The sequence below is a fragment of the Phacochoerus africanus genome, chromosome 14 (genome assembly GCF_016906955.1).
Source record: "Phacochoerus africanus isolate WHEZ1 chromosome 14, ROS_Pafr_v1, whole genome shotgun sequence".
Taxonomy (NCBI): Eukaryota; Metazoa; Chordata; class Mammalia; order Artiodactyla; family Suidae; genus Phacochoerus; species Phacochoerus africanus.
In genome coordinates, this window is record NC_062557.1 from 50,941,712 (window position 1) to 50,965,098 (window position 23,387).

A 23,387-nucleotide genomic window follows, 5' to 3' on the forward strand; every position below is an offset into this window, starting at 1 on the left:
TTATAAAATGGAAAGAGCAGAGACACTTGAAAAGCTTTAATACAAAATAAAGGATAAATAATAAAAGGTTTGTATTTATAAGGCCCCTTCTCAAGATGGAACTTTCCAACCCAGTAGACTGCTGGCTCTAGAGGATCACGGCCCAAGTATCACAAGCCTGGATTTAAATAGAGAAGAATTTAAGTTGTATTTCACAAAAATAATCTCAATATACAGTTAAAGTCGTAACCAGCAATGACATTTATGCTGCACTTAGAATTCCTACATATGAGGGGATGCTGGGTTCACTTACAACTATGCAGTAGTTCAGTGGCATGGAAGAGGCGGCGGCCCTGGGGAGCCTGGTCTCGACTTTGCTGGCACTGTGTCCTGCAGCCTCAAAACAACTGCCTTCTAACACCAACACCAACCCGGGGATGGACTGGTCAAAATCCTCACCCTCAGAAAACTAGGGACCAGAGAGATGCTTTTTTTTTTTTTGTCTTTTTGCCTTTTTTAGGACTGCACACATGGCATATGGAGGTTCCAATCAGAGCTGTAGTTGCCAGCCTACACCACAGCCACAGCAACTCTCGGGATCTGAGCTGCATCTGAGACCTACACCATGGCTCACAGCAATGCCAGATCCTTAACCCAAAGAGCAAGGCCAGGGATCGAACCCACAACCTCATGGTTCCTAGTTGGATTTGTTAACCACTGAGCCACGATGGGAACTCCAGAGAGATTCTTTTGACAGCTGGCAGTGATAGAGCCCAGCAGGGAGGGGAGGTTTGCAGGCACGTGTCATGGCAGGTATAGCCTAAGCCTGCTCACTCCAGCAAGTGGAGGCCCCGTCACGGAATCCTATCTCCACCTAGGTCCTCTAGGTCCTAGAGTTGGTCTGGCACATCTTGGTGGCTCAACGGTACCATCTTCTTTCTCTGCCTTATGCTCCACATCCCTGCTGAGTCACGCCATAGCTGGACCTTGCTTGTTGGGTCTTGAGCCCAATGGTCCTTGCTCCCCGCTTAAGAGGTTAGAGACATGGAGCTCCAGAGCATTCCAAATGATGGACCTTCCAAAATGGAGAGCTCTGGGGTGGCCTATGGTACAGGCCTTCCCCTCATCTTTACTGTAACTCTGGAGCCAGCATTGCCAACCATGCTATCCTACAACCGCTGGCGCTGCCCACAGCCCTCGCCTTCCCAGCCGCAACCTGCATGTGGGTTCGAGGCTGCTCTGAACTGCATGGGAGCAGACAACTGGGGCCCATGACTCCTGTGCTGTGACTGGCTGGACACTCGGCAGCTAAGCCTCCTCTGCTTCCTCTGCTCATTCCCGCCAGCACCTGGTCAGAACTTCCCCACTCCAGCTCTGCTCCACCTCGCCTGAGGACGGCTCACCGAGAAGGCTCGACTCTCCTACCTCAGTTCGTTTCTACAGACATACTGGGCACCTATGTGCCAAGGACAGGAAGGCCATTGCCCTCAGACAAGAGATGGCAGTGCCACCAGGCTCCTACTTCCTGACTGAGCTGCCTCTGTCCCTTCTCCCTTCAGGGTATGACGGGCCTTTAACTGAAGTGACCCTCTCTTTCCTATGCAGGGAACTTCCTCAGAGAATAAGCTGTATTTTGAACCATTTACCTGTTTGTAAGCTATTCTTTCTACCAGGGTAGGAATAAAATCACCCACGGACCTGCTCCTACCACTGGGTCATGTGGGAGGCTTACCAGACAGCTCATGAGAAGACTGGACTTTTCCTCTGTCCCTTCCGTGACGGAGAATTCCGGCGTGTGGGAACAGTGTGCACTGTGCTCGTTGACACTGTCTTCTAAACAGGCACGGAGCTTCTGTTCTGTCAAGTCTGGAGACTAAAAAATTGAAGAGTTACACTACCGCCTGATCCTAGCTGCCACGCGGTCAGCAGGCTGCAAACCCCAGTGCCTTGCACCAGCCTAGGTAACTTACGGTGGCTTGCTCAACCTGCACCTTTGAAAACGCTCTTGGGCTCATGATTTGCTAAGAGGACCCTTAAACAGCAACCATGTAACCACCCCTCCAGATGGACCAGGGCTCTGCACTCCTGCTGTAACACACGGACCGCCATGCACCACACCAGCAACACTCAGAGCTGGGAGGCTTTCTAGACTTTCTCTGTTTCTGCCTCCACCAGCAAGTGTGTCCTTAGCACTCACCAAGCACTGCCTGGTCCCAGATCTGCCTGTGTGAACTGAACTTGCTACTGTAAGCAAGTGACTTAATTACATACTATGTAAATCAAAGAAGAGAATGAAACAAAGTTTTGTTTTTATGACAGTAAGTGGAATGTTTAGGAAACACTCAAAAAGATGAGTTGCTGGAGTTCCCATCGTGGACAGTGGTTAACGAATCCGACTAGGAACCATGAGGTTGCAGGTTTGATCCCTGCCCTTGCTCAGTGGGTTAAGGATCCAGCGGTGCCGTGAGCTGTGGTGTAGGTCGCAGACGCGGCTCAGATCCCGCGTTGCTGTGGCTCTGGTGTAGGCCAGCAGCTACAGCTCGGATTCGACCCCCAGCCTGGGAACCTCCATATGCCGCGGGAGCGGCCCAAGAAATTGCAAAAAAGATTGGAAAAAAAAAAAAAAAGATGAGTTGCTAATGACAACAAAAAAAGTGTTGAATTAGGTCAAAGACGTAGAGGAAAAAATCCTAAAGTCGTGCATTCAGCTTCTTGAAGCACTTTACCAAAACAAAACTGGAAACTCTAGACTATGTATTTCTATGAAAAAGAAAACCTCAGCTCTCCAATCAGTAGAAACCTGACAAGGACTGGCCAACAAATGTATGTTTGAAACTTACTGAAAAATGTTTCATTTGTTTAATTCACCACTTCAACCAACTGGCAAGCTTTCAGATGAGTGATCTCCTGTATCTTAAGATCACTGACAAATTCTGAATACAGCTGTGTCTTTAAAAATGGAAACGCTCTATGGAAGAGCAGATGCAGGTGTTCCCAGTTCTAAGCTGGGCTCTCTAAAGATCTTAAGCAGCAGTACTTTAGGGACAGGAGTAAGTGCCTCAGGGGAAGGGCGCGAAGCCCGTCTCTGTGCTGCCTATATTCTCACGGTGGCTGATCTCAAGCTCCCAGCATGACCCAAACGTGCAGTAGGGAGAGACTGCATAGCACTGGGGGTTCTGTGTGGGAAGAGGTGACCCAAGATCTGCGTGAGGGGAGTTCCTGTCATGGCTCAGTGGTTAACGAATCTAAGAACTATGAGGTTGCGGGTTCAATCCCTGGCCTTGCTCAGTGGGTTAAGGATCCAGCGGTGCTGTGAGCTGTGGTGTAGGTCACAGACGAGGCTCGGAGCCCACGTTGCTGTGGCTCTGGTGTAGGTCGGCGGCTACAGCTCCAATTATACCCCTACCTGGGAACCTCCATATGCCGTGGGAGCGGCCCTAGAAAAGGCAAAAAGACAAAAAAAAAAAAAAAAAGGTCTGCGTGAGGGACACTCACATGAGACTGGATGTAGAGGCCACACTGACACAGGACCACACCGCTCGCTATTCTCAGGTTGTACCTGGAAGCAGAATTGGGATCCCGGAGCATTACGGCCAGCAGACCTGGATCTCCCAACACATCCCAGACAACATATTTGGAGGGAAGGTCCACTCACCTTGGAGTAGGGGGTGGGGACGAACAATGCTGAAAAGGTTATGAAAACTCTTACTTTGTACACACAGGACAGATGAGAGGGTTTGCTTCCCACTCGGCCAGCATGACGCTGAGACACTTTTCATCAAACTGCAAGCTCTTCTCATACTCGCTGATGATGGATAGTTCTGCAAAAGGCGAAGCTCAGCTGGGGTGTTTCTGCCGCCCACCATCTGGGCAACCCTGTCTTGAATGTCAAACCTCACCTTCAAAGGCTCGCCCACACAAGAGGCAAATTCGGGCAGAATCACGCTACCAATCATTAGATATTTACTGCTCGTCAGGCTTCATCTTCTTGGATCCCTCCCTGCCTGTCTCCTTGTGAAGCAACGAGGCTGAGACACAAAGGGCGACTTTCCCCCACAGCTCCGGGGGCTACAGGAGCAGAGATGGAGGGTGTCAGGGTGCCAGTGGCGGCTGGAGACAGCTGACACTGACATGGTTACTCCTGATGCCAGGCCCGCCCTGCTGAATCCAGGGTGATCTGTTCCTTAGTGTTCACATTCGGAGTCTGTGCTGCTCAGAATGTGTGTGTTCCTTCATTCAACCAACACAGGACAAGCCCTCGTACTTGGGAGGCGTGGGTACAAAGATGAAAAAGGCCGGTTCTAGCTCTTGACGAGTTCACTGTCTACACGTCAGAGCCAGGGTCAGCAAAGCACAGGCTACAGGCCATACCCAGGTCACCTTCCATTTTTTTAAATTTTTAATTAAAAAAAAAATTTTTTTTTACACCTTTCATTTTTTTAAACCAAGCTGTAATGGAACAGCCATGTTCACTTGGTTTGCATGTGGTCTATGGCTGTTCTCACACTACATGGGCAGAAGTGAGTAGCTGCAGAAGCCCAAACACTTACTCTCCCTCACGGAACCCCCATTCTAGAGGGTTCCCTATGACTGAGTATGGCAGAACATAACAAATTTTCATCACTTCAGATTTTTATACCCTAAGAGAAATATTTAGTGAGTCCCATGTTTCACCACTAAGGTTTTGCAGGTGTGGGTGAAGAGAACATCAATCAAAAAAAAAAAAAATTAAAATCAGGGATTCTTCAGTTTAAGTGGAATCAATGCACCAATCACGACAACAGCACACACTTACATAGCACTTACTATGTGTGAAATGCTATTTTGAGTCCTTTCCATATATTAACTTCTTCCTTACTATTATCCTTATTTTAAAGATGAAGAAACTGGAGTTCTTGTCGTGGCGCAGTGGTTAACGAATCTGACTAGGAACCATGAGGTTGCAGGTTCGATCCCTGGACTTGCTCAGTGGGTTAACGATCCGGCGTTGCCGTGAGCTGTGGTGTAGGCCACAGACGCGGCTTGGATCCTGCGTTGCTGTGACTGTGGTGTAGACCGGCGGCTACAGCTCTGATTGGACCCCTAGCCTGGGAACTTCCATACGCTGCGGGAGCAGCCCTAGAAAAGACAAAAAAAAAAAAGAGAGAGAAAGAGAAAGAAAGCTCTATATGGCAGGCACTGCTCTAATCTCTTATACATATCAGCTTAGCCTACAAACTTATAGGGCAGGTCTATCAGCTCTGTTTACCAGATGATGAAAACTAAGCCTAATTAAGCTAGGGCTATGTGCAACAAATGACTTGGTTACAAAAGGCACTAAATTATGAGTCTTATGGTGCTGTGATGCTGCGGGAAGGGGATGCTCACAAGACCCTGGGGCATCAGTAGAGAACAGACGAGAGAAGGTACTTGAACTAGGCAGTGCAGGAGATCTCACCATGCCAGACCCTGTAAGGTGACAGGATTACCAAAAATCTACTAACAGAGAGGTACTGTCCATAGAATAAACACAGGAACTGGATTCACAGAATTGATTTTGCTCCACAACTCCACCACCAGCTGTGCAACCTGTCTAAGAGACGACTCCCCTCTGTCTCACACTACCCAGTAGGGTCGTCATAAGGAGAGGACAACAGTGTGGAAGGAGACGTCTGAGCTCAAAGCCTGGCAGCATTGAAGACTCTTAGTAATGGGAAGACAGACAGCCAAGACTTTAGAGTAAAAACACAGACTTCCAGACACTCAACTGAAGATAAAAATAAAAGAAGTTAAAAACATTCTGTTTAGAAAGAAGGTCCTCATTAGAGCAGCTAGACATATAGGCAGGAAGGACTATTCCCAAAGATCACCTTGATCAATCAGCTCCTGTTGGATTTCCTCCAGCACAGCCAGATCCATGGGCTCCTCCAACTGCAAGAGAATGCGGGGTCATCAGAGGTGTGCAGTTATAATCAGCTGACAAGACCCACCATGGTTCACACATGGAGGCCTGCTCGAAGAACCCAGATTTAACTGAGGAAATCAGTCCAGTCCTTCTGTAGAATGTGCTGGCAAAGTGGTAATGTGCCCATGCTGAGAGGGCATCAACAAATGAGCAAACCACTAAGTGACAAAATAATGGCACTAAATGTGGGAGAGACAGTGTAGGGCAGCAGCTAAGTATATGGTTCCACCAAAGCTACGTGACCACCAGAAAGTCACTAACCTCTATCCACCTCCTTTTGGGCTTCTGTAAAGTGAAAATAAAACCCACTGGAGAGGGCTATTGTGATCATTAATTGAGATTATGTTAACTCAAACATTTTGCATGATGAGGGGCACATAGAAAGCACAAAATAATGCATTTTCATAACAGCCTTGATGTTTTCAAAGCAATTTCCCACATGCTTTTTATGTTGTCCTACAATAATGACAACACTATCTTCTTCATCTTACAAACTTGAAAACTAAAGCTTAAAGAGGCAGAGTTAGCAGTCAATAGTGAGGAGTTCCCATCATGGCGAAGCAGAAACGAACCCGACTAGTATCCATGAGGATGTGGGTTCAATCCCCGGCCTCGCTCAGTGGGTTAAGGATCTGGTGATGAGCCAAGAATTGTGGTGTAGGTCGCAGACGTGGCTCAGCTCTGGCATTGCTGTAGCTGTGGTGCAGGCTGGCGGCTGCAGTTCCGATTAGACCCTTATCCTGGGAATTTCCATATGCCACTTTTTAGTCCAAAAAAAAAAAAGAGTCAATAACAAAACAAGAATCAAAATTCCAGAACTGCTGACTTCCAATCCAATGGTCTTCCTGACACATGGTAAACGGCTTCCTCTCTACACCTAGCTCCCAGCTGTGACTGAGATTAGAATCAGAAAGTTCCTGGAGATCCTTTTACAAAGAGATTCCTAGCCCCCACCTACTGAATCAAAATTTCCAGGGGTGGAGCTAAGGAGTGAAATTTCCTTCCTTTTAGTTTTATGAGTGATTATGATGCAATAATGCGGCAGATTGACAGTCTGGTGTTTATGAACCATTAATTAATCTAGAAGAGTCTAACATTAAAGGTAGAAGAGCCTGGGTCAAAGGCCATTAGAAACTTGATTGGGGGCCAGAAGGTGGATGGGTTTAGAGGACTTGGGGACACAGGCAGAGAGAGGAGACTAGGCAATCCTGGTGCTAGAACACCTTCCCTAAGAACACATAACCCAGCCTGACCTGTGCCAAGGCTCCTGGCCAGCTCTTCGCCGACTGCAAAGCATTCCACTCTTCTTCCATAACCTCCTGCACCAGAAGGGTATTTCGAGCTCCCCCTGACATATTGCTTCCAGTCTGGCGATATCTGTTCAGGAGCCTGTCCCGACTGTTTCTCATTCTCTCCAGGCATCCCTTGGAAGAAGAATAAAGAAGGGGTGGGGGGGCAATTCCACTAAAAAACAACCTCTTAGATAAGTTATTAAAACATTAAAGGAAATTTCTAGACACAAAATTTCAACTATAATTCTGACTACTGTTATTTTGGTACCGTCCTCCAGATCCACATATAGTGGGTGAAATTACAATGTTTGGTAATGTATTTCTAGACCAACATATTTCATAGTCTATCTTCAGTTCCAGCTTCCTTACTAGCTGGGTGATAACAGCTCAGTATCCACTGTGCCATTAGAAAAGTTAGGCTGCTTCCAAATTCCTGCTCCTCTAGATATGGCTCTGGTGGTCGCCTCCGTTTTTCAACTTTGAGCAATCTTGTCCCCTAGGGGACATACGCAACACCTGGAGCCATTTTTGGTTGTCACAGCGCTAGTTGTAGGGCTATTGATATCTAGTAGGAAGAGGCCAGGGAGGCTGCTAATCATTCTACAATCCTGAAACAGCCTCCCATAACAAAGTGCCAATTTCTTCAAAACGTCAAGAGTCAAGGGTGAGAAATGCTGCTGTCAACAGTCATTTCTAGGAGTTCCCATCCTGGCGCAGCGGTTAATCAATCTGACTAGGAACCATGAGGTTGCAGGTTTGATCCCTGGCCTTGCTCAGTGGGTTAAGGATCCGGTGTTGCCGTGAGCTGTGGTGTAGGTCACAGACACGGCTCGGATCCTGCGTTGCTGTGGCTCTGGTGTAGGCTGGTAGCTACAGCTGTGATTAGACCCCTAGCCTGGGAACCTCCAAATGCCGCGGGAGCGGCCCTAGAAAAGGCAAAAAGACAAACAAACAAACAAACAAAACCAGGCAATTCTAGCATCAGATTATTTCTCTGGAACATATCCATTATTTCAGAGATTCTGGAAAGACAGGTCATAGTACTTACAAGAACCAGGCTGAGTTCAGAATAGGTCAGGACTGACTGCAGGCTACAGCTCTACTAAGCCTTAGTCATGGAGGCTCAAAAAGTTTGAAATAGAGAAGTAATTTCCGGAATTGGAAATAATATCTAATTATTCTCTTCCTCACTGGCATAGACATAAGGTCTCTCTCGCATGCGGTGAGTATACAAGGTGCCTCTCTGGTGTCCTCCCACCCGACAACAGCGGTGGTGTCACTGAAGAGGTGTAGAGGTGGACCGCAGCTCACACTGAAAGCAAACCCGAATCCAAAAGGAAGGCTTCTTGGGACTAGACCAGTCCAGGCTAATCCCACACCGAGGGGTCCAGGAACTCTAGAAAGTGACTGGACTACAGGTAGGAGGCCCAGGTGCCAGGTCTACCCCCCAAGACACCTGCCTCATCTGCTGAGAGAAGTCACGGAGGAGACCGGTTCCCGGGACGGACTAAGGAGGTGACAACGGCTCGGCCAAGGCTTCCCATATCCCACACTCACCTGCCTAAAAGCCGCCTTCCAAGGCGGCGAGCCCACCAGTTTATACAGAGAGCGGTGCCGAGACCCTGACGCCTCTGCCATTTGCTTTTCCCGGGAGTCGCCGCCAGAAGCCCAGCCGCGGAGAGCAGGCAGAATCCTGGGAGTTGCAGTTTCCGGGTGCCCGCCGCACCAGGTCGCGGGGAATTCTGGGAGGCATTGTCCTTCGGGCCAGCCCCACTCCTTTACAGATTTGGGCAAACCCAAGATGGGTGACGGAAGTAGTGACATTTGTGAGGGCTACCCAATCTGGACTACCTTAGGAGAGGTAAGCCTTGAGGGGAGGTTTTGGATGTCTAGGTTTATCCTGGTGGGGGTGTCCAATAAACAATATGATACACAGGTCTCAGGCTCCACCCCCGGCTCTAGACTGCCACACCCCCAAAGCTTTCTTTATGCCCGCAAGGTTCAGTTGACCTCATCCCGCCTCCTTTGGCTTCAGAAGAAATGCTGAACTGGCGATTGGCTTTCCTTTGGCCAATGCTGCTACCTGATGGGCTGGCCTCGCCTTCGCCCCACCCCTAGCTCTGTTTCCAGCTTCCGGGATGCCTGCTCGATGATTGGCTGAAGCGGTAGGCAGCCAGGCGCGGATTGGCTGCTCTCAGCGGCGGCCTGACCAACTGAGCAGAGGCGAGCTGTTGGGCTGAGATGGCGGCGGTCGAAGGAGCTACGGGAGACGGCGAGCTGTGGCAGACCTGGCTTCCTAATCACGCCGTGTTCTTGCGGCTCCGGGAGGGACTGAAAAACCAGAGCCCAGCCGAAGTGGAGAAGCCGGCTTCTTCATCATTGTCCTCGTCGCCGCCGTTGCTGACAAGAAACCTGGTCTTAGGCCTCGGCGGAGAGCTCTTCCTGTGGGACGGAGAAGGCAGCTGTTTCTTAGTGGTTCGCCTTCGGAGCCTCAGCGGCGCGGGCGAGGAGCCCTCCCTTTCTCAGTACCAGGTACGACCAGGCTGATCTTGGAAAAGAACCTCAGCTGGGCTCCGAACTAGCTTTTTCGTTCTTTTCCTATCCTGGCTGTTTTTTTATCTGCTGGGAGGGGTGCTACAGACGTCCTTTTGGGGGGGCGTCCAGCAACGAGTGGGAAAGTCTCTTATTTTCATTCGCCTCAGTGTGGCCACAGAATCCTTTGGAGACTCTCGTGCCGTATTTCACTCCTTTGACAAGTATTCACTGACACTGTGCGGGACACTTACAAGAACTTAGGCGCTCAAGAGGTCTGGGAGGAAGGGAAGGACGGTGGATTAACAATAAAATGTAGATGCAGGATGTCTGAAGAAAAACAAAGCAGGGTTAAGTGGGTGCACGTGCTATTTTTAGTGGCTCCTGAGAACCTATTTCCTGACGTCACACTCCTAATAGGGCAGGGACGTCCTGTCTTGGGGTTGTTGTGAGCATCAAGTTTGGTGCCTGAGGTGGAGGAGGAAAACCCTCTTAATTCTTTCAAGAAATTAGGCCAACCCCAGAGATGAAGGGGATTTTTTGCTTGTTTTTGAGAAGCCAACAAGTAGCTGTGATCAGAAAATCTCCCAGGCCTCTTGTGATCATCAAACATTGCTTTATGGGAGTGTTTATTTATAATAAACTGATTCTTGTCTTTTAACAGTTGAAAAAATAAACAGGAGTTCCTGTGGTGGCTCAGCAGGTTAAGGACCCCTGGTTGTCTCTGTAAGGATGCAGGTTCGATCCCTGGCCTCGCTCAGTGGGTTAAGGATTCAGCATTGCCACAAGTTTTGGCCTCAGTTGCAGATGGGGCTCCGCTCTGGTGTTGCCAAGGCTATGGCACAGGCTGCAGCTGCAGCTCTGATTGACCCCTGGCCCAGGAACTTCGATATGCCGCAGGTGCAGCAGTAAAAAGAAAAAAAGGAAAAAAAAACAAGAAAAACCTGGCATCCATTTTAACATATGGCATCTATTGTGTGCTGTTGTTTGATTCTTATGATGAGAAATGATTTGAATAAGGTGTTTCTGCAGTTATGAAAATAGATCACAAGCCTACAATCTACTTCTAAAATTTCAGTTTATTTTTATTTATTTATTTTTTGTTTTTTTAGGGCCACACCTGAGTCATATGGAAGTTCCCAGGTTAGGGGTCCAGTCGGAGCTGTAGCTGCTGGCCTATGCCACAGCCGTGCCAGATCTGAGCCGTGTCTGTTGACCTACACCACAGTTCACGGCAACACCGGATCCTTAGCCCTCTGAGCAAGGCCAGGGATCAAACTTGAGTCCTCATGGATACTAGTCATATTGGTTTCTGCTGAGCCACAACAGGAATGCCCTAAAATTTCAGTTTATAAGTGTAATTGTTAGATGCTCAGCACACAGTATCACAATAGCACCCTTGGGAGTTCTCTGGTGGTCTGGTGGGTAGGATTTGGCACTTTCACCACGTGGTCAGTCCCTGGTCTGGGAACTGACATCCCACCTCAAACTGCTGCATGCTGTGGCCAAAAATAGATAAAATGTACACACTTAAAACACACACACACACAAAATAGCACCTTATATTGCTGTGCAGAATTTAGCACTGTCATGATTAAATTATATATACTTGTTCATTGTATGAATTCTTTTCTAGATTGTAAGCACGAAGGCAAGGACAATGTCTGCCTTACTTATTTTTGTGTCCCCCGTACTTCAGTGTACCTGGAACATACAAGCTCTCAGTACATATTGATGACTATCTGACTAACTTTCAGTCCTCCAGAATCTCAGAAACTCAGAGATAGGCAAAAAGCAACTTAACATGAGTTGCAGCTGTAAATGAAACAAAAACATGGGTGATGACTTTTAAAATCAAACCAAATCAGGAGTTCCTGGTGTGATGCAGTGGGTTAATGATCCGGCATTGTCTCTGTTGCAACAGGTTTGATCCCTGGCCCAGGAACTTCCATATGCCACAGGTGTGGCTGAAAAAAAAAAAGACCGCAAAAACCACCAAATACTATGATTATCACAAGTGACCTATGGTGGTTAGATTCGTTTAGCCTAGGAAAGGTGTTCTTTGTTTTGAGGTAGATTGTGAGACTCAAGTAGAAAGAAGATTGAAAAGATAGGGAAGAGGAACTAACCACTGATGAGGGTGGGGGGGAACCTATTTGATTAGAATCAACAAAGAGCAGCTAACCCCCCCCAAAAAAACCCAGACTTACAGACATCAGTATTTTTGTCTTTTTTTTTTTTTTTTTTAGGGCCCAGCCCACTGCACATGGAGATTCCCAAGCTAGGAGTCTAATCAGAGCTGCAGCTGCCGGGCTACACCATAGCCACAGCAATACTGGATCCATAACCCACTGAAAGAGGCCAAGGATTAAACCTGCATCCCCCTGGATGCTAGTCAGATTCATTTCCTCTGAGCCACAGTGGGAACTCCTCAGACATCAGTATGAATTGAAATCACATTATATTCAACTTTTTTTTGTCTTAAAGTATTTGGGCTTAGGGTAACTCACTATACTTAAGGATAAGCAATACATTGGTAACCATGATTTATTCCTGAATGTGAAAAGAAAATGGAAATTTTGAGATGTTTATGAGAAAAGAGCGCTTTTTTTTTTTTTTTTTTTGAGGACATATGATACCAAGACAAACAGCTTAACAGAACCGCCGAAAATATCACCATTCTGGAGTTCCCGCCATGTTGCAATGGGATCCGAGTTGTTTTGGGTGTGCTGGGAGGCAGATTCGAGTCCCCTGGCCTGGCACAGTGGCTTAGGTCACAACTACAGCAGTGATCTGACCCCTGGCCCAGGGACCTCCAAATGCTGTGGGGTGGCCAAAAAGGAAAAAAAAAAAGAAAATACCACTGTTCCACATTAAATCTGCTTTGGTAAAGCAGCATGCTACTTGCTGGAGAAGCTCTTAAAGCCATTCTCTTACTGTACTGTTTATAATGTAGTAATTATCACTTCTGAGTTCCTCATTTTTCTGTTCACTTAACATATATTAGAGTCATTCAGCAGTGTTGCTGTATACTTTGCCAAGGATACTGAGAGGAAAGACATAGAGCTCCAGTAATTCATAGTTGTGTGGGATGAGCAAATAAAATGATATTTAGAATGCAAGGTGATAAGAACTATAATAGAATTGTCCAGCGTGTGCTGTAGGAGTACTGAAAAGATGCATTAATTCCTGGCCAGATCAGATATTTTCTTGGGAGGGAAGTGCATAGAAGCTGAGTCTCCAAGAATGTGTTAGCCAGCTGAGAAAGGAAAATGAGGACATAGCAGGAAAAATAGTGGTGCAAAGACAGATCATAACAAAGCATGATGATTTCCCAGAAATACAAGTTAATTGTTAATCTGATTGGAGTATAAGATGCAAGCGGGGAATGGTGGAGGATTGAGACTGAAGTGGTAGTCTAGAGTTTAATCAGAAAAAAGGAAATTATGTGTAGTATTTATTTATCAAAGTATGGAAATCTGATGCAGTTTATATAACATTCCAATCTAAACAGTTAAGGAACATTTCTTCAGTTAATGATTGAGGCGTTAGTACTTATCCAGAATGCTTCCTTATCCTACAGTTATAAAAAACTAAAGCACTATTGTGCTTTGAGGTAACTGCCATATATTTTTACATTAACGATTTTAACCACTTTGCTTTAATTTCCAGAGATTGCTTTGCATAAATCCACCTCTGTTTGAAATCTATCAAGTCTTGTTAAGTCCAACACAACAGCATGTAGCGCTTATAGGAATAAAAGGACTTATGATATTAGAATTACCCAAAAGATGGGGGAAGAATTCTGAATTTGAAGGTGGAAAATCAACAGTGAATTGTAGGTAAGTTGTTTTTCTGTTTAGTGTTTATAATTTGTAATACATGCAGAAAATTGCTTAAGACCAGTGGTTCTTAAGGCACGTTTAACTCTGCTACTGTTAAAACAGCAGAGTACTCCAGAAGGTCTGCACTTTGGCTTCTTGTGATAATAGTGTTTATAGTACATGTGGGATTGTACTTTTATTTTGCCTAGATTATCACATTGCTGTCTCATTGGAATTTAGGCTGTTTTTTCCAAATAGTTTGAAGTAAGACATTTTAAAAGCAATTATTATCTTTGAGCCAGACTTTGCTCATAGTATTGCTAAGTTTCATTTTTGCATTTTTCCTTTCATCAAATCCTGAAGAATGAGAGTCTGAAAGATCTCCTGAAAAGAATATAAGGTAGAAACCTACCTTTAGCTCCACAACTTGTACGATGGACCTCTTTAAAATGTTTCCTTTCTAAATCTGTTTCCTCATTTCCACAATAGGAATGATAATAGCTGCCCTAGTAGTTTCCTTAACAAGGTTACTAAAAGGATCAAATAAGATACTTTATCCAAAATCATATGTACAGTATAAAATACAATTTAGAAAATATTTTAATTTTGATTCTTTGATATTGATTGATAAATGCTTTGAATAGTTTCTTAGCAAGATTTAAGAAAAGGAAGTTTGGGAGTTCCCCTTGTGGCTCAGTGGTCAACGAATCCGACTAGGAACCATGAGCTTGCGGGTTCGATCCCTGGCCTTGCTCAGTGGGTTAGGGATCCGGCATTGCTACGAGCTGTGGTGTGTGTAGGTTGCAGATGCAGCTCGGATCCCTGAGTGGCTGTGGCTGTGGCGTAGGCTGGTGGCTACAGCTCTGATTGGACCCCTAGCCTGGGAACCTCCATATGCCGTGGGAGCGGCCCAAGAAATGGCAAAAAGACAAAAAAAAAAAAAGGAAGTTTGAAGGAAAAAAGACAAAAGGGTGTTGATAGATTGTCCTTTAGAAGTTTTTTCATCCAAGTTTTGGGAATTGTTGTCTTTATTTTAGTACCACTCCAATTGCTGAGAGATTTTTCACCAGTTCTACCTCCCTGACTCTAAAGCATGCTGCCTGGTATCCGAGTGAAATGATGGATCCCCACATAGTGCTGCTCACATCAGACAATGTAATAAGGTAAATTTTATTTGTCTCAAAGCTTTGTGTGTGGGAAGATTCCATTTCTGGCTGCCAGTTAATAGCTCAAGGCACCACTAAATGGATCTGTAGATGCTGGAAAGCTGTATCTGATGGCTGTTGTAACCCCTTCTCAATCATATCAGAATCAACTGCCCTAACTTACCTGCGTTAATTACTGCTTTTCCCTTCCTGCCTCTAGTCTCTCCTTTCCCAGTCTGACCTATTAAAATTATCTACCTAAAACTGTTTTCACTATCTTTCTTTTGGAGGCAGTGTAGTATAGGGGGAAGAGATTTTTAATTAGGAATTGAGAGGTTTGAATTCTTGTCCCAAGTCACTTTGGGATATTAAAAACTTGGGCACCTCAGTTTCCAGTTTGTCAGATGAGCAGGTTTGGTTTGATCATTTCTGAAGCCCTTTCCAGGTTTTGCGGTCTATGATTAAGTGCCCTAATCCTACAGAGATTTCTCTTATATTAGCAGTTAACTTTCCGGCTCTGCTTTATGTGAAACAGTTTTTGAGGGGACTCAACTAACTGATATACAATGACCTCCAGTTTTATTTTTTCTAATCACTGCTTTTAACTTTGATCTACCAAATTTTTCTTCACTGCTGAATTGTTGATCCCTTAATGGCTTCTTAATACAGACCTAATAGATTTCCGGTTACCTTTAGTTATTAAAACTTAGTATATCCTGTTTAAAATTCTGATTTTTAATCCATTTCAATACTATATCCTGACCCTGTCACAGGTCAGACCTTGAGGGATCTGAAATGAGTGGAGAGGGTGTGATCTACTCTCTTAGACTCCTTCTTTCCACTTCAGTGCCTTGCAGTAGGGGATGCAGTGTAAGGAGGATAGCTGTTTCCTGCTCCCTCTGGATCTGACTCCTCCTTAGTGGGTAGGGAGAGTGTGATAGCTGAGGCTCACATCTTGCCTAACTGGTTGTCCATCAGTGGTGGGCAGGGCCCTTATCCCCCATCCTGGTTTAATCTAGTTCCCACTGCTGCTAGTGGCCTCTGTTGATGTAAGAGTCTCTCAGATGGTGTGTGGTTTTTTCAGGGGTAGTGTTTGGCCTTCGCTTGCTCCATCACTCAGCAGCTCTGTTCCCATTGGCTCTATCAGCTGTCCATGCCCTGAACCCTTGCTCAAGATGGAATATCCCCAAACGTGGTGTATTCTGCCTTCTCAATCTGACAGTTGTGGTTTTTCATATGGAGCCATGGGAACTCCAAGGTCCTCCTCCCTGCCCTCTGCAGGCCACAGAGAACTGGGCACACTACACATAGTCCTTTCCTATGCTGCCAGCCCACCTCCTTCAGACATTTCTATATTAGAAGTCAATGCCGGAGTTTTCATTGTGGCTCAGTGGTTAACGAACCCAACTAGTATCCATAAGGACGCAGGTTCGATCCCTGGCCTACCTCAGTGGGTTAAGGATCTGGTGTTGCCGTGAGCTGTAGGTCACACATGTGGCTAGGATCCCACATTGCTGTGGCTGTGCCGTAGGATGGTAGGTACAGCTCTGATGTGACCCTTAGCCTGGGAACCTCCATATGCCATGGGTGTGGCCCTAAAAAGACAACAGACAAAAAAAAAAAAAAAAAAAGTCAGTACCATGGAGTGTTCACATGCCCCCAACCCTGGAATATAACTGTCAAGTTCACTCAGGAATTCCCTTCCCTTAGTGGCCTGTAGTTTTTGGCAACACATCTGGCATTCAGCTAGGAAATGGGGTACCCTTTTCCCCTTATTATAGATAGCCCTAAATCTGGCTGTTTCTCTTAGAGCCTTCCTGCCACTCATTTGGCCTTGGAGTTGGGGTAAAGAAGGAGGGAGGAGTTCCCTGATGGCCTAGCAGTTAAAGGATCCATTGTTGTCACTGCTATGGCTCTGGTCACTGCCGTGGTGTGGGTTTGAACCCTGGCCCGGGAACTTTTGAATGCTGTGAGCAAGGCTAAAGGAAAACGAAGAGGAGGAGGAGGGAGTAGCTGCCTCTTAAAAACATTGTACTATGATCTGCAGGATTCTTAACACCTTCTGCCTGATAGAAGCTGGAAAAGGAGATTGTGAGGAGACGTTGTAGGTCTAGGTCTTCCTCACATTAAGCCGTAAAGGAGGTATCTGGCCTCAGTTATTAAAAATTCCTTTCATTTTATTTATTTATTTTTGTATTTTTGGTTTTTGGGGCCGCACCCGCGGCATATGCGGTTCCGGAACAGGCTAGGGGTCCAATTGGAACTGTAGCCACCCACTTACACTGCAGCCATAGCAACTCTGGATCCGAGCCGCATCTGTGACCTGCACCATAGCTCATGGCAACACCAGATCCTTAACCCACCAAGTGAGGCCAGGGATCGAACCCACGTCCTCATGTGTGCTAGTCAGGTTCCCTAACTGCTGAGCCACGACGGGAACTCCCTAAAAATTCCTTTTAAAACAAAAAGCATTTAATCCTTCTCTTATCTTAAGCTTTGGACCCTATTGTCAGTTTCAGAGTAACAAGAAATTCCCACTCACAGCCATGCTGCATTTACTTTTCCTTGCACTGTTCCCCACTACAGTACACACTGCCTAGGACCTTTGTGTATTTTGAAGTCAGTAATGCTTGTAGGCAGCTGGGAAGTCCACAATGAAAATGTGTTCAGTTGGATCCAATTTTCATTAACACTATTAAATGGCACTTTATTGATAATGGAACAAACTAAGTTTAAAAATTCTTAGTAAGGTCAGACAAAATAAATGATTTACTTGATAAAGATTTTAAAAGGTACATTGAATTTCTAATAATGACATTAACTTTTGACAATTCTTTCTCCTTTTAACAATAGCTGTATATGCTGTGAAAATTGAATTTATTTGCTGTGAAAATTGAATTTATTTTTAATTAAAATGACGGGTAAAATTTTTTTTAGTTTTATACTAACCGCTTGAGAAAACAGAAATGCCGTTGTGTCTTTATGTAACACAAATATGTATCGATTGGAGGCTCAGTGTCCCTCACTCTGCTGGCCAGTTATTATGTAAAGAAGAGTGAGATATGGTTTCTTCCCTGAGGAGATTTGCTGTCTGATAGGCAGAGGCAGATGGATATGCTTGAAGGGAAGCCGGCTGACTTCAGGGCAGTAGTGAGACGACCAGACAAGGTCGAAACGTGGTGCGGTGCCATGGGGAAGGCTGGTACAGAGTTGTGGTAAGAGAGAGAATATTTCTTCATGTCTGAGGAAACCTTAGGTTGTTACAGAACGAATGAACTAGGCCACCTTGTCAGTAACAGCAAGATCTTTGGCAAAGAAATGATTATGATGATCGGTAGGAAAATTCTCAAAAACTGACTGGATGGAAAGAGAGGAGCAACTTTGGGAAGTGAAAGAGAATTTTAAATGCTGGCTTTCTTCTCCTTTGATTGCTAGAATTTACTCTCTTCGTGAGCCCCAGACACCCACTAAGGTCATTGTACTTTCAGAAGCAGAAGAGGAAAGTCTAATACTCAACAAAGGGTAAGTTTTTGCTTGTGTCATGAAATTTTTTTTAATTAGTTCAAAGGGATTATAAATGCAATTTTAACAGAGATTATTGCAAGGTTTTCCAGAGGTGACTTTAGCATGCTTTTGGTGATGTGAGAAATAACAGAGCTAGGCGATGTGAATAGGTGATCTGAATGTCACTAAAACTTTAACTTGATCTTTTTTCAAGACAGTTGGAAAATGTGAATAGCTGAAACGCATCCTTCTTGGATCATGAGTAAGGGAACGTATTATAACACTGCACAGTGATAGAAGGCTGAGGGGGAGATGTTGGGCTGGAGGCCTGGCAGCTCTTCACTCAGTGTGGACCAGCAGATGGCTGAACCCCTGACCAGCACCTAGAGCCCCAGAAGCGGCAGTGGAACATAGAGCGCCCTTCACGTTCTCCTATGACCCTGGCTTCTTTTATCTTTTCTTACCCACAACAGGGGCAACTTTCTGGCCACTTTGACCGCTAACGGAATCACCCCCTTGAACTCACAAACCCCATTCCTCTGGCCTCCTAATGAGTCTTTCTGGTGACAACCACTCATGATCACCCACACTGTGCACATGTGGAGTGAAGCCTTTAGTAGTAATCCTTGTGGAACTTCTGTTTAGTTATTTTCATGTCTCCGTGGTGGTCACATCTAATAGACTTGTTTATTTTTGTTTTCCTAACCCTTATTGCTTTAAATATTTTGTATGTGGCTATTCTGTATGTGACACTTTTAGTATCTGAAGTCCTGGAGTGGCAAGGATCGAAATCTGTGTTAATTCTTTTCTGTAACTATGGTCACGTCCTCCTGTGATTGCTCATCTCTCATTATGAACTTAGGTTTACTTGAATTTTTTTCTGTGACTTCTGTTTTTTTCAGTGAATTTTATTTATGTTTATATTTGTGCAGCCATCATCACAACCCAGTTTTGCAACATTTCCATCCCAAACCCCCAGCCCATCCCTCCCCTAGCACACCTGTCTCCTTTGGTAACCCTAAGTTTGTCAAAATCTATGAGTCAGTTTCTGTTTTTCAAAGGAGTTCATTGTATCCTTTTTTTAGATTCCACATATAAGTGATACCATTTGATGTTTGTGTCTGTCTAACTTCACTTAGCGTGATAATTTCTTGGGTCCATCCATGTTGCTGCAAATGCCATTATTTCATTCCTTTTTATGGCTGAGTAATATTCCACTGTGTATATGTACCACATCTTCTTGATCCACTCCTCTGCCGATGGATATTTAGGTTGCTTCCATGTCTTGGCTATTGTATGTAGTGCTGCTATGCACGTTGAGGTACATGTACAAAGTCATGGTTTTCCCCACAAGGTACCCAGGAGTGGGAGTGCTGGATCAAATGGTGATTCTATTTTTAGTTTTGTGAGGGATCCCCATAGTGTTTTCCCTAGTGGTTGCACCACTTTACATTCCCACCAACAGTGTAAGAGGGGTCCCTTTTCTCCATGCCCTCTCCAGCACTTATTGTTTGTAGGCTTTTATTTTCCCACTGCACAGCAAGGGGATCAGGTTATCCTTACATGTATACATTACAATTACATTTTTCCCCCAGCCTTTCTTCTGTTGCAACGTGAGTATCTAGACAAAGTTCTCAATGCTATTCAGCAGGATCTCCTTGTAAATCTATTCTAAGTTGTGTCTGATAACTCCAAGCTCCCGATCCCTCCCACTCCTTCCCCCTCCCATCAGGCAGCCACAAGTCTTTTCTCCAAGTCCATGATTTTCTTTTCTGAGGAGATGTTCATTTGTGCTGGATATTAGATTCCAGTTATAAGTGATATCATATGGTATTTGTCTTTGTCTTTCTGGCTCATTTCACTCAGGATGAGATTCTCTAGCTCCATCCATATTGCTGCAAATGGCATTATGTCATTCTTTTTTATGGCTGAGTAGTATTCCATTGTGAATATATACCACATTTTCCGAATCCAGTCATCTGTCGATGGACATTTGGGTTGTTTCCATGTCCTGGCTATTGTGAATAGTGCTGCAATGAACATGCGGGTGCACGTGTCTCTTTTAAGGAGAATTTTGTCCGGATAGATGCCCAAGAGTGGGATTGCAGGGTCATATGGAAGTTCTATGTATAGATTTCTGAGGTATCTCCAAACTGTTCTCCATAGTGGCTGTACCAGTTTACATTCCTACCAACAGTGCAGGAGGGTTCCCTTTTCTCCACACCCCCTCCAGCACTTGTTATTTGTGGATTTATTAATGATGGCCATTCTGACTGGTGTGAGGTGGTACCTCATGGTAGTTTTGATTTGCATTTCTCTTATAACCAGCGATGTTGAGCATTTTTTCATGTGTTTGTTGGCCATCTGTATATCTTCTTTGGAGAAATGTCTATTCAGGTCTTTTGCCCATTTTTCCATTGATTGATTGGCTTTTTTGCTGTTGGGTTGTATAAGTTGCTTATATATTCTAGAGATTAAGCCCTTGTCGGTTGCATCATTTGAAACTATTTTCTCCGATTCTGTAAGTTGTCTTTTTGTTTTCTTTTGGGTTTCCTTTGCTGTGCAAAAGCTTTTCAGTTTGATGAGGTCCCATGGGTTTATTTTTGCTCTAATTTCGATTGCTTTGGGAGACTGACCTGAGAAACTATTCATGATGTTGATGTCAGAGAGTGTTTTGCCTATGTTTTCTTCTAGGAGTTTGATGGTGTCCTGTCGTATATTTAAGTCTTTCAGCCATTTTGAGTTTATTTTTGTGCATGGTGTGAGGGTGTGTTCTAGTCTCATTGCTTTGCATGCAGCTGTCCAGGTTTCCCAGCAATGCTTGCTGAATAGACTTTCTTTTTCCCATTTTATGTTCTTGCCTCCCTTGTCAAAGATTAATTGACCCTAGGTGTCAGGGTTTATTTCCGGATTCTCTATTCTGCTCCATTGGTCTGTCTGTCTGTTTTGATACCAGTACCACACTGTTTTGATGACTGTGGCTTTGTAGTATTTCTTGAAGTCTGGGAGAGTGATGCCTCCTGCTTGGTTTTTGTTTCTCAGGATTGCTTTGGCGATTCTGGGTCTTTTGTGGTTCCATATAAATGTTTGGATTGTTTGTTCTAGTTCTGTGAAGAATGTCCTGGGTAATTTGATAGGGATTGCATTGAATCTGTAGATTGCTTTGGGTAGTATGGCCATTTTTACAATATTGATTTTTCCAATCCAGGAACATGGAATATCTTTCCATTTCTTTACCTCTTCTTTGATTTCTTTGATGAAAGTTTCATAGTTCTTGGCATATAGGTCCTTTACCTCCTTGGTCAGGTGTATTCCGAGGTATTTGATTTTGTGAGGTGCAATTTTAAAAGGTATCGTATTTTTGTATTCCTTTTTTAATATTTCATTGCTGGTATACAGAATTGCAACTGACTTCTGAATGTTAATCTTATATCCTGCTACTTTGCTGAATTTATGAATCAGTTCAAGTAGTTTTGGGGTTGAGTCCTTCGGGTTTTCTATGTATAGTATCATGTCATCTGCATACAGTGACAGTTTGATCTCTTCCTATATGGATGCCTTTTATTTCTTTTGTTTGTCTAATTGCTGTGGCTAGGACTTCCAAAACTATGTTGAAGAGCAGTGGTGAGAGTGGGCATCCCTGTCTTGTTCCAGATTGGAGTGAGAAGGCTTTCAGTTTTTCCCCATTGAGTATTATATTTGCTGTGGGTTTCTCATAAATGGCTTTGATTATATTCAGGAATGTTCCCTCTATACCCACTTTGGCGAGGGTCTTGATCATGAACGGATGTTGGACTTTGTCAAATGCTTTTTCTGCGTCTATTGAGATGATCACATGATTTTTGACTTTTTTTTTTGTTAATGTGGTGTATGATGCTGATTGATTTGCGTATGTTGAACCATCCTTGTGAACCTGGGATGAACCCAACCTGGTCATGGTGTATAATTTTTTTGATATGGATTCAGTTGGGTAAGATTTTGTTGAGAATTTTTACATCTATATTCATCAATGATATTGGGTGATAGTTTTCTTTTTTGGTGGTATCTCTGTCTGGTTTTGGAATGAGGGTAATGGTGGTATCATAGAATGTCTTTGGGAGTATTCCTTCTTCTTCAACCTTTTTTTTTTTTGTCTTTTTGCTATTTCTTGGGCTGCTCCCGCGGCATATGGAGGTTCCCAGGCTAGGGGTCGAATCGGAGCTGTAGCCACAGGCCTACGCCAGAGCCACAGCAACGCAGGATCCGAGCCTCGTCTGCAACCTACACCACAGCTCACGGCAACGCCGGATCGTTAACCCACTGAGCAAGGGCAGGGACCGAACCCGCAACCTCATGGTTCCTAGTCGGATTCGTTAACCACTGTGCCACGACGGGAACTCCTTTATTTCCCCTTCTATTTTAAATGATATTCTTGCTGGATAGAGTATTCTAGGTTGCATATTTTTTCCTTTTAGCACTTTAAATATCTCTTGCCATTCCCTCCTGGCCTGTAGTGTTTCTGTAGAGAAATCAGCTGATAATCTTATGGGGGTTCCCTTGTAGGTAACATTCTGTTTTTCTCTTGCTGCCTTTAGGATCCTCTCTTTATCACTAACTTTTGCCATTTTTATTATGATGTGTCTTGGTGTGGGTCTGTTTGGGTTCAGTTTGTTTGGGGCCCTCTGTGCTTCTTGTATCTTGAACCCAGTATCCTTTAGATTTGGGAAGTTTCCATTGATAATTTCTTCAAATATATTTTCCATCCCCTTATCTTTTTCTACTCCTTCTGGAATTCCTATTATGCGTACATTGGCCCGCTTTGTATTATCCCATAGGTCTCTTACATTGCTTTCCAGTTTTTTGATTCGGTTTTCTGTCTGTTGACCGGATTGAGTGATTTCCATTATTCTATCTTCCATATCACTGATTCGTTCTTCTGCATTATTCATTCTGGTTTTTACTGCCCCTAGTTCAGTTTGCATCTCTGCAAATGAATGTTCTAGTTTTTCTTGGCTCCTCCTTATATTTTCCAGTTCCTTTCTGAGGGTATCTGCATTACTGTTCATATCTTCTCTTAATTCCTTCAGTATTTTCACTATTTCTTTTTTGAACTCCAGGTCTGTCAGACTGCAGGGATCTGTTTCATTGTTGACTGTTTTAGGTGAGTTCTCCTGTTGGTTTGACTGGG

At 44.5% G+C, this 23,387-nt stretch overlaps 2 protein-coding genes across 4 annotated transcripts in view; one reads left to right on the forward strand and one right to left on the reverse strand.

Annotated features, from left to right (window-relative positions):
• Positions 1-21: 21 nt before the first annotated feature.
• Positions 22-9,181, reverse strand: RPAIN (RPA interacting protein). 2 transcript variants are annotated; one of them, XM_047756899.1, is made up of 7 exons: positions 8,773-9,175; positions 7,177-7,347; positions 5,829-5,889; positions 3,689-3,800; positions 3,475-3,538; positions 1,712-1,852; positions 22-157 (listed from the first exon to the last, which is right to left on the reverse strand). In XM_047756899.1, exons 1-7 carry the CDS (start codon positions 9,037-9,039, stop codon positions 128-130), a joined length of 846 nt encoding a protein of 281 aa, XP_047612855.1. In that variant the 5' UTR covers positions 9,040-9,175; the 3' UTR covers positions 22-127. The 2 variants fall into 2 exon arrangements, 1 of the variants encoding a protein (XP_047612855.1); XR_007131649.1 differs by lacking the exons at positions 22-157; positions 1,712-1,852 and having other exon boundaries at positions 3,476-3,538; positions 3,635-3,800; positions 8,773-9,181.
• Positions 9,182-9,409: 228 nt separating this feature from the next.
• NUP88 (nucleoporin 88) overlaps positions 9,410-23,387 on the forward strand; it is a 37,149-nt gene continuing 23,171 nt past the window's right edge. For both annotated transcript variants that reach the window (XM_047756896.1, XM_047756897.1), the window contains exons 1-4: positions 9,410-9,747; positions 13,420-13,589; positions 14,609-14,734; positions 18,152-18,238. In XM_047756896.1, coding sequence (XP_047612852.1) covers positions 9,457-9,747; positions 13,420-13,589; positions 14,609-14,734; positions 18,152-18,238 — 674 coding nt within the window. In that variant the 5' untranslated portion in view covers positions 9,410-9,456. The remainder of the gene's footprint in view (positions 9,748-13,419; positions 13,590-14,608; positions 14,735-18,151; positions 18,239-23,387) is intronic.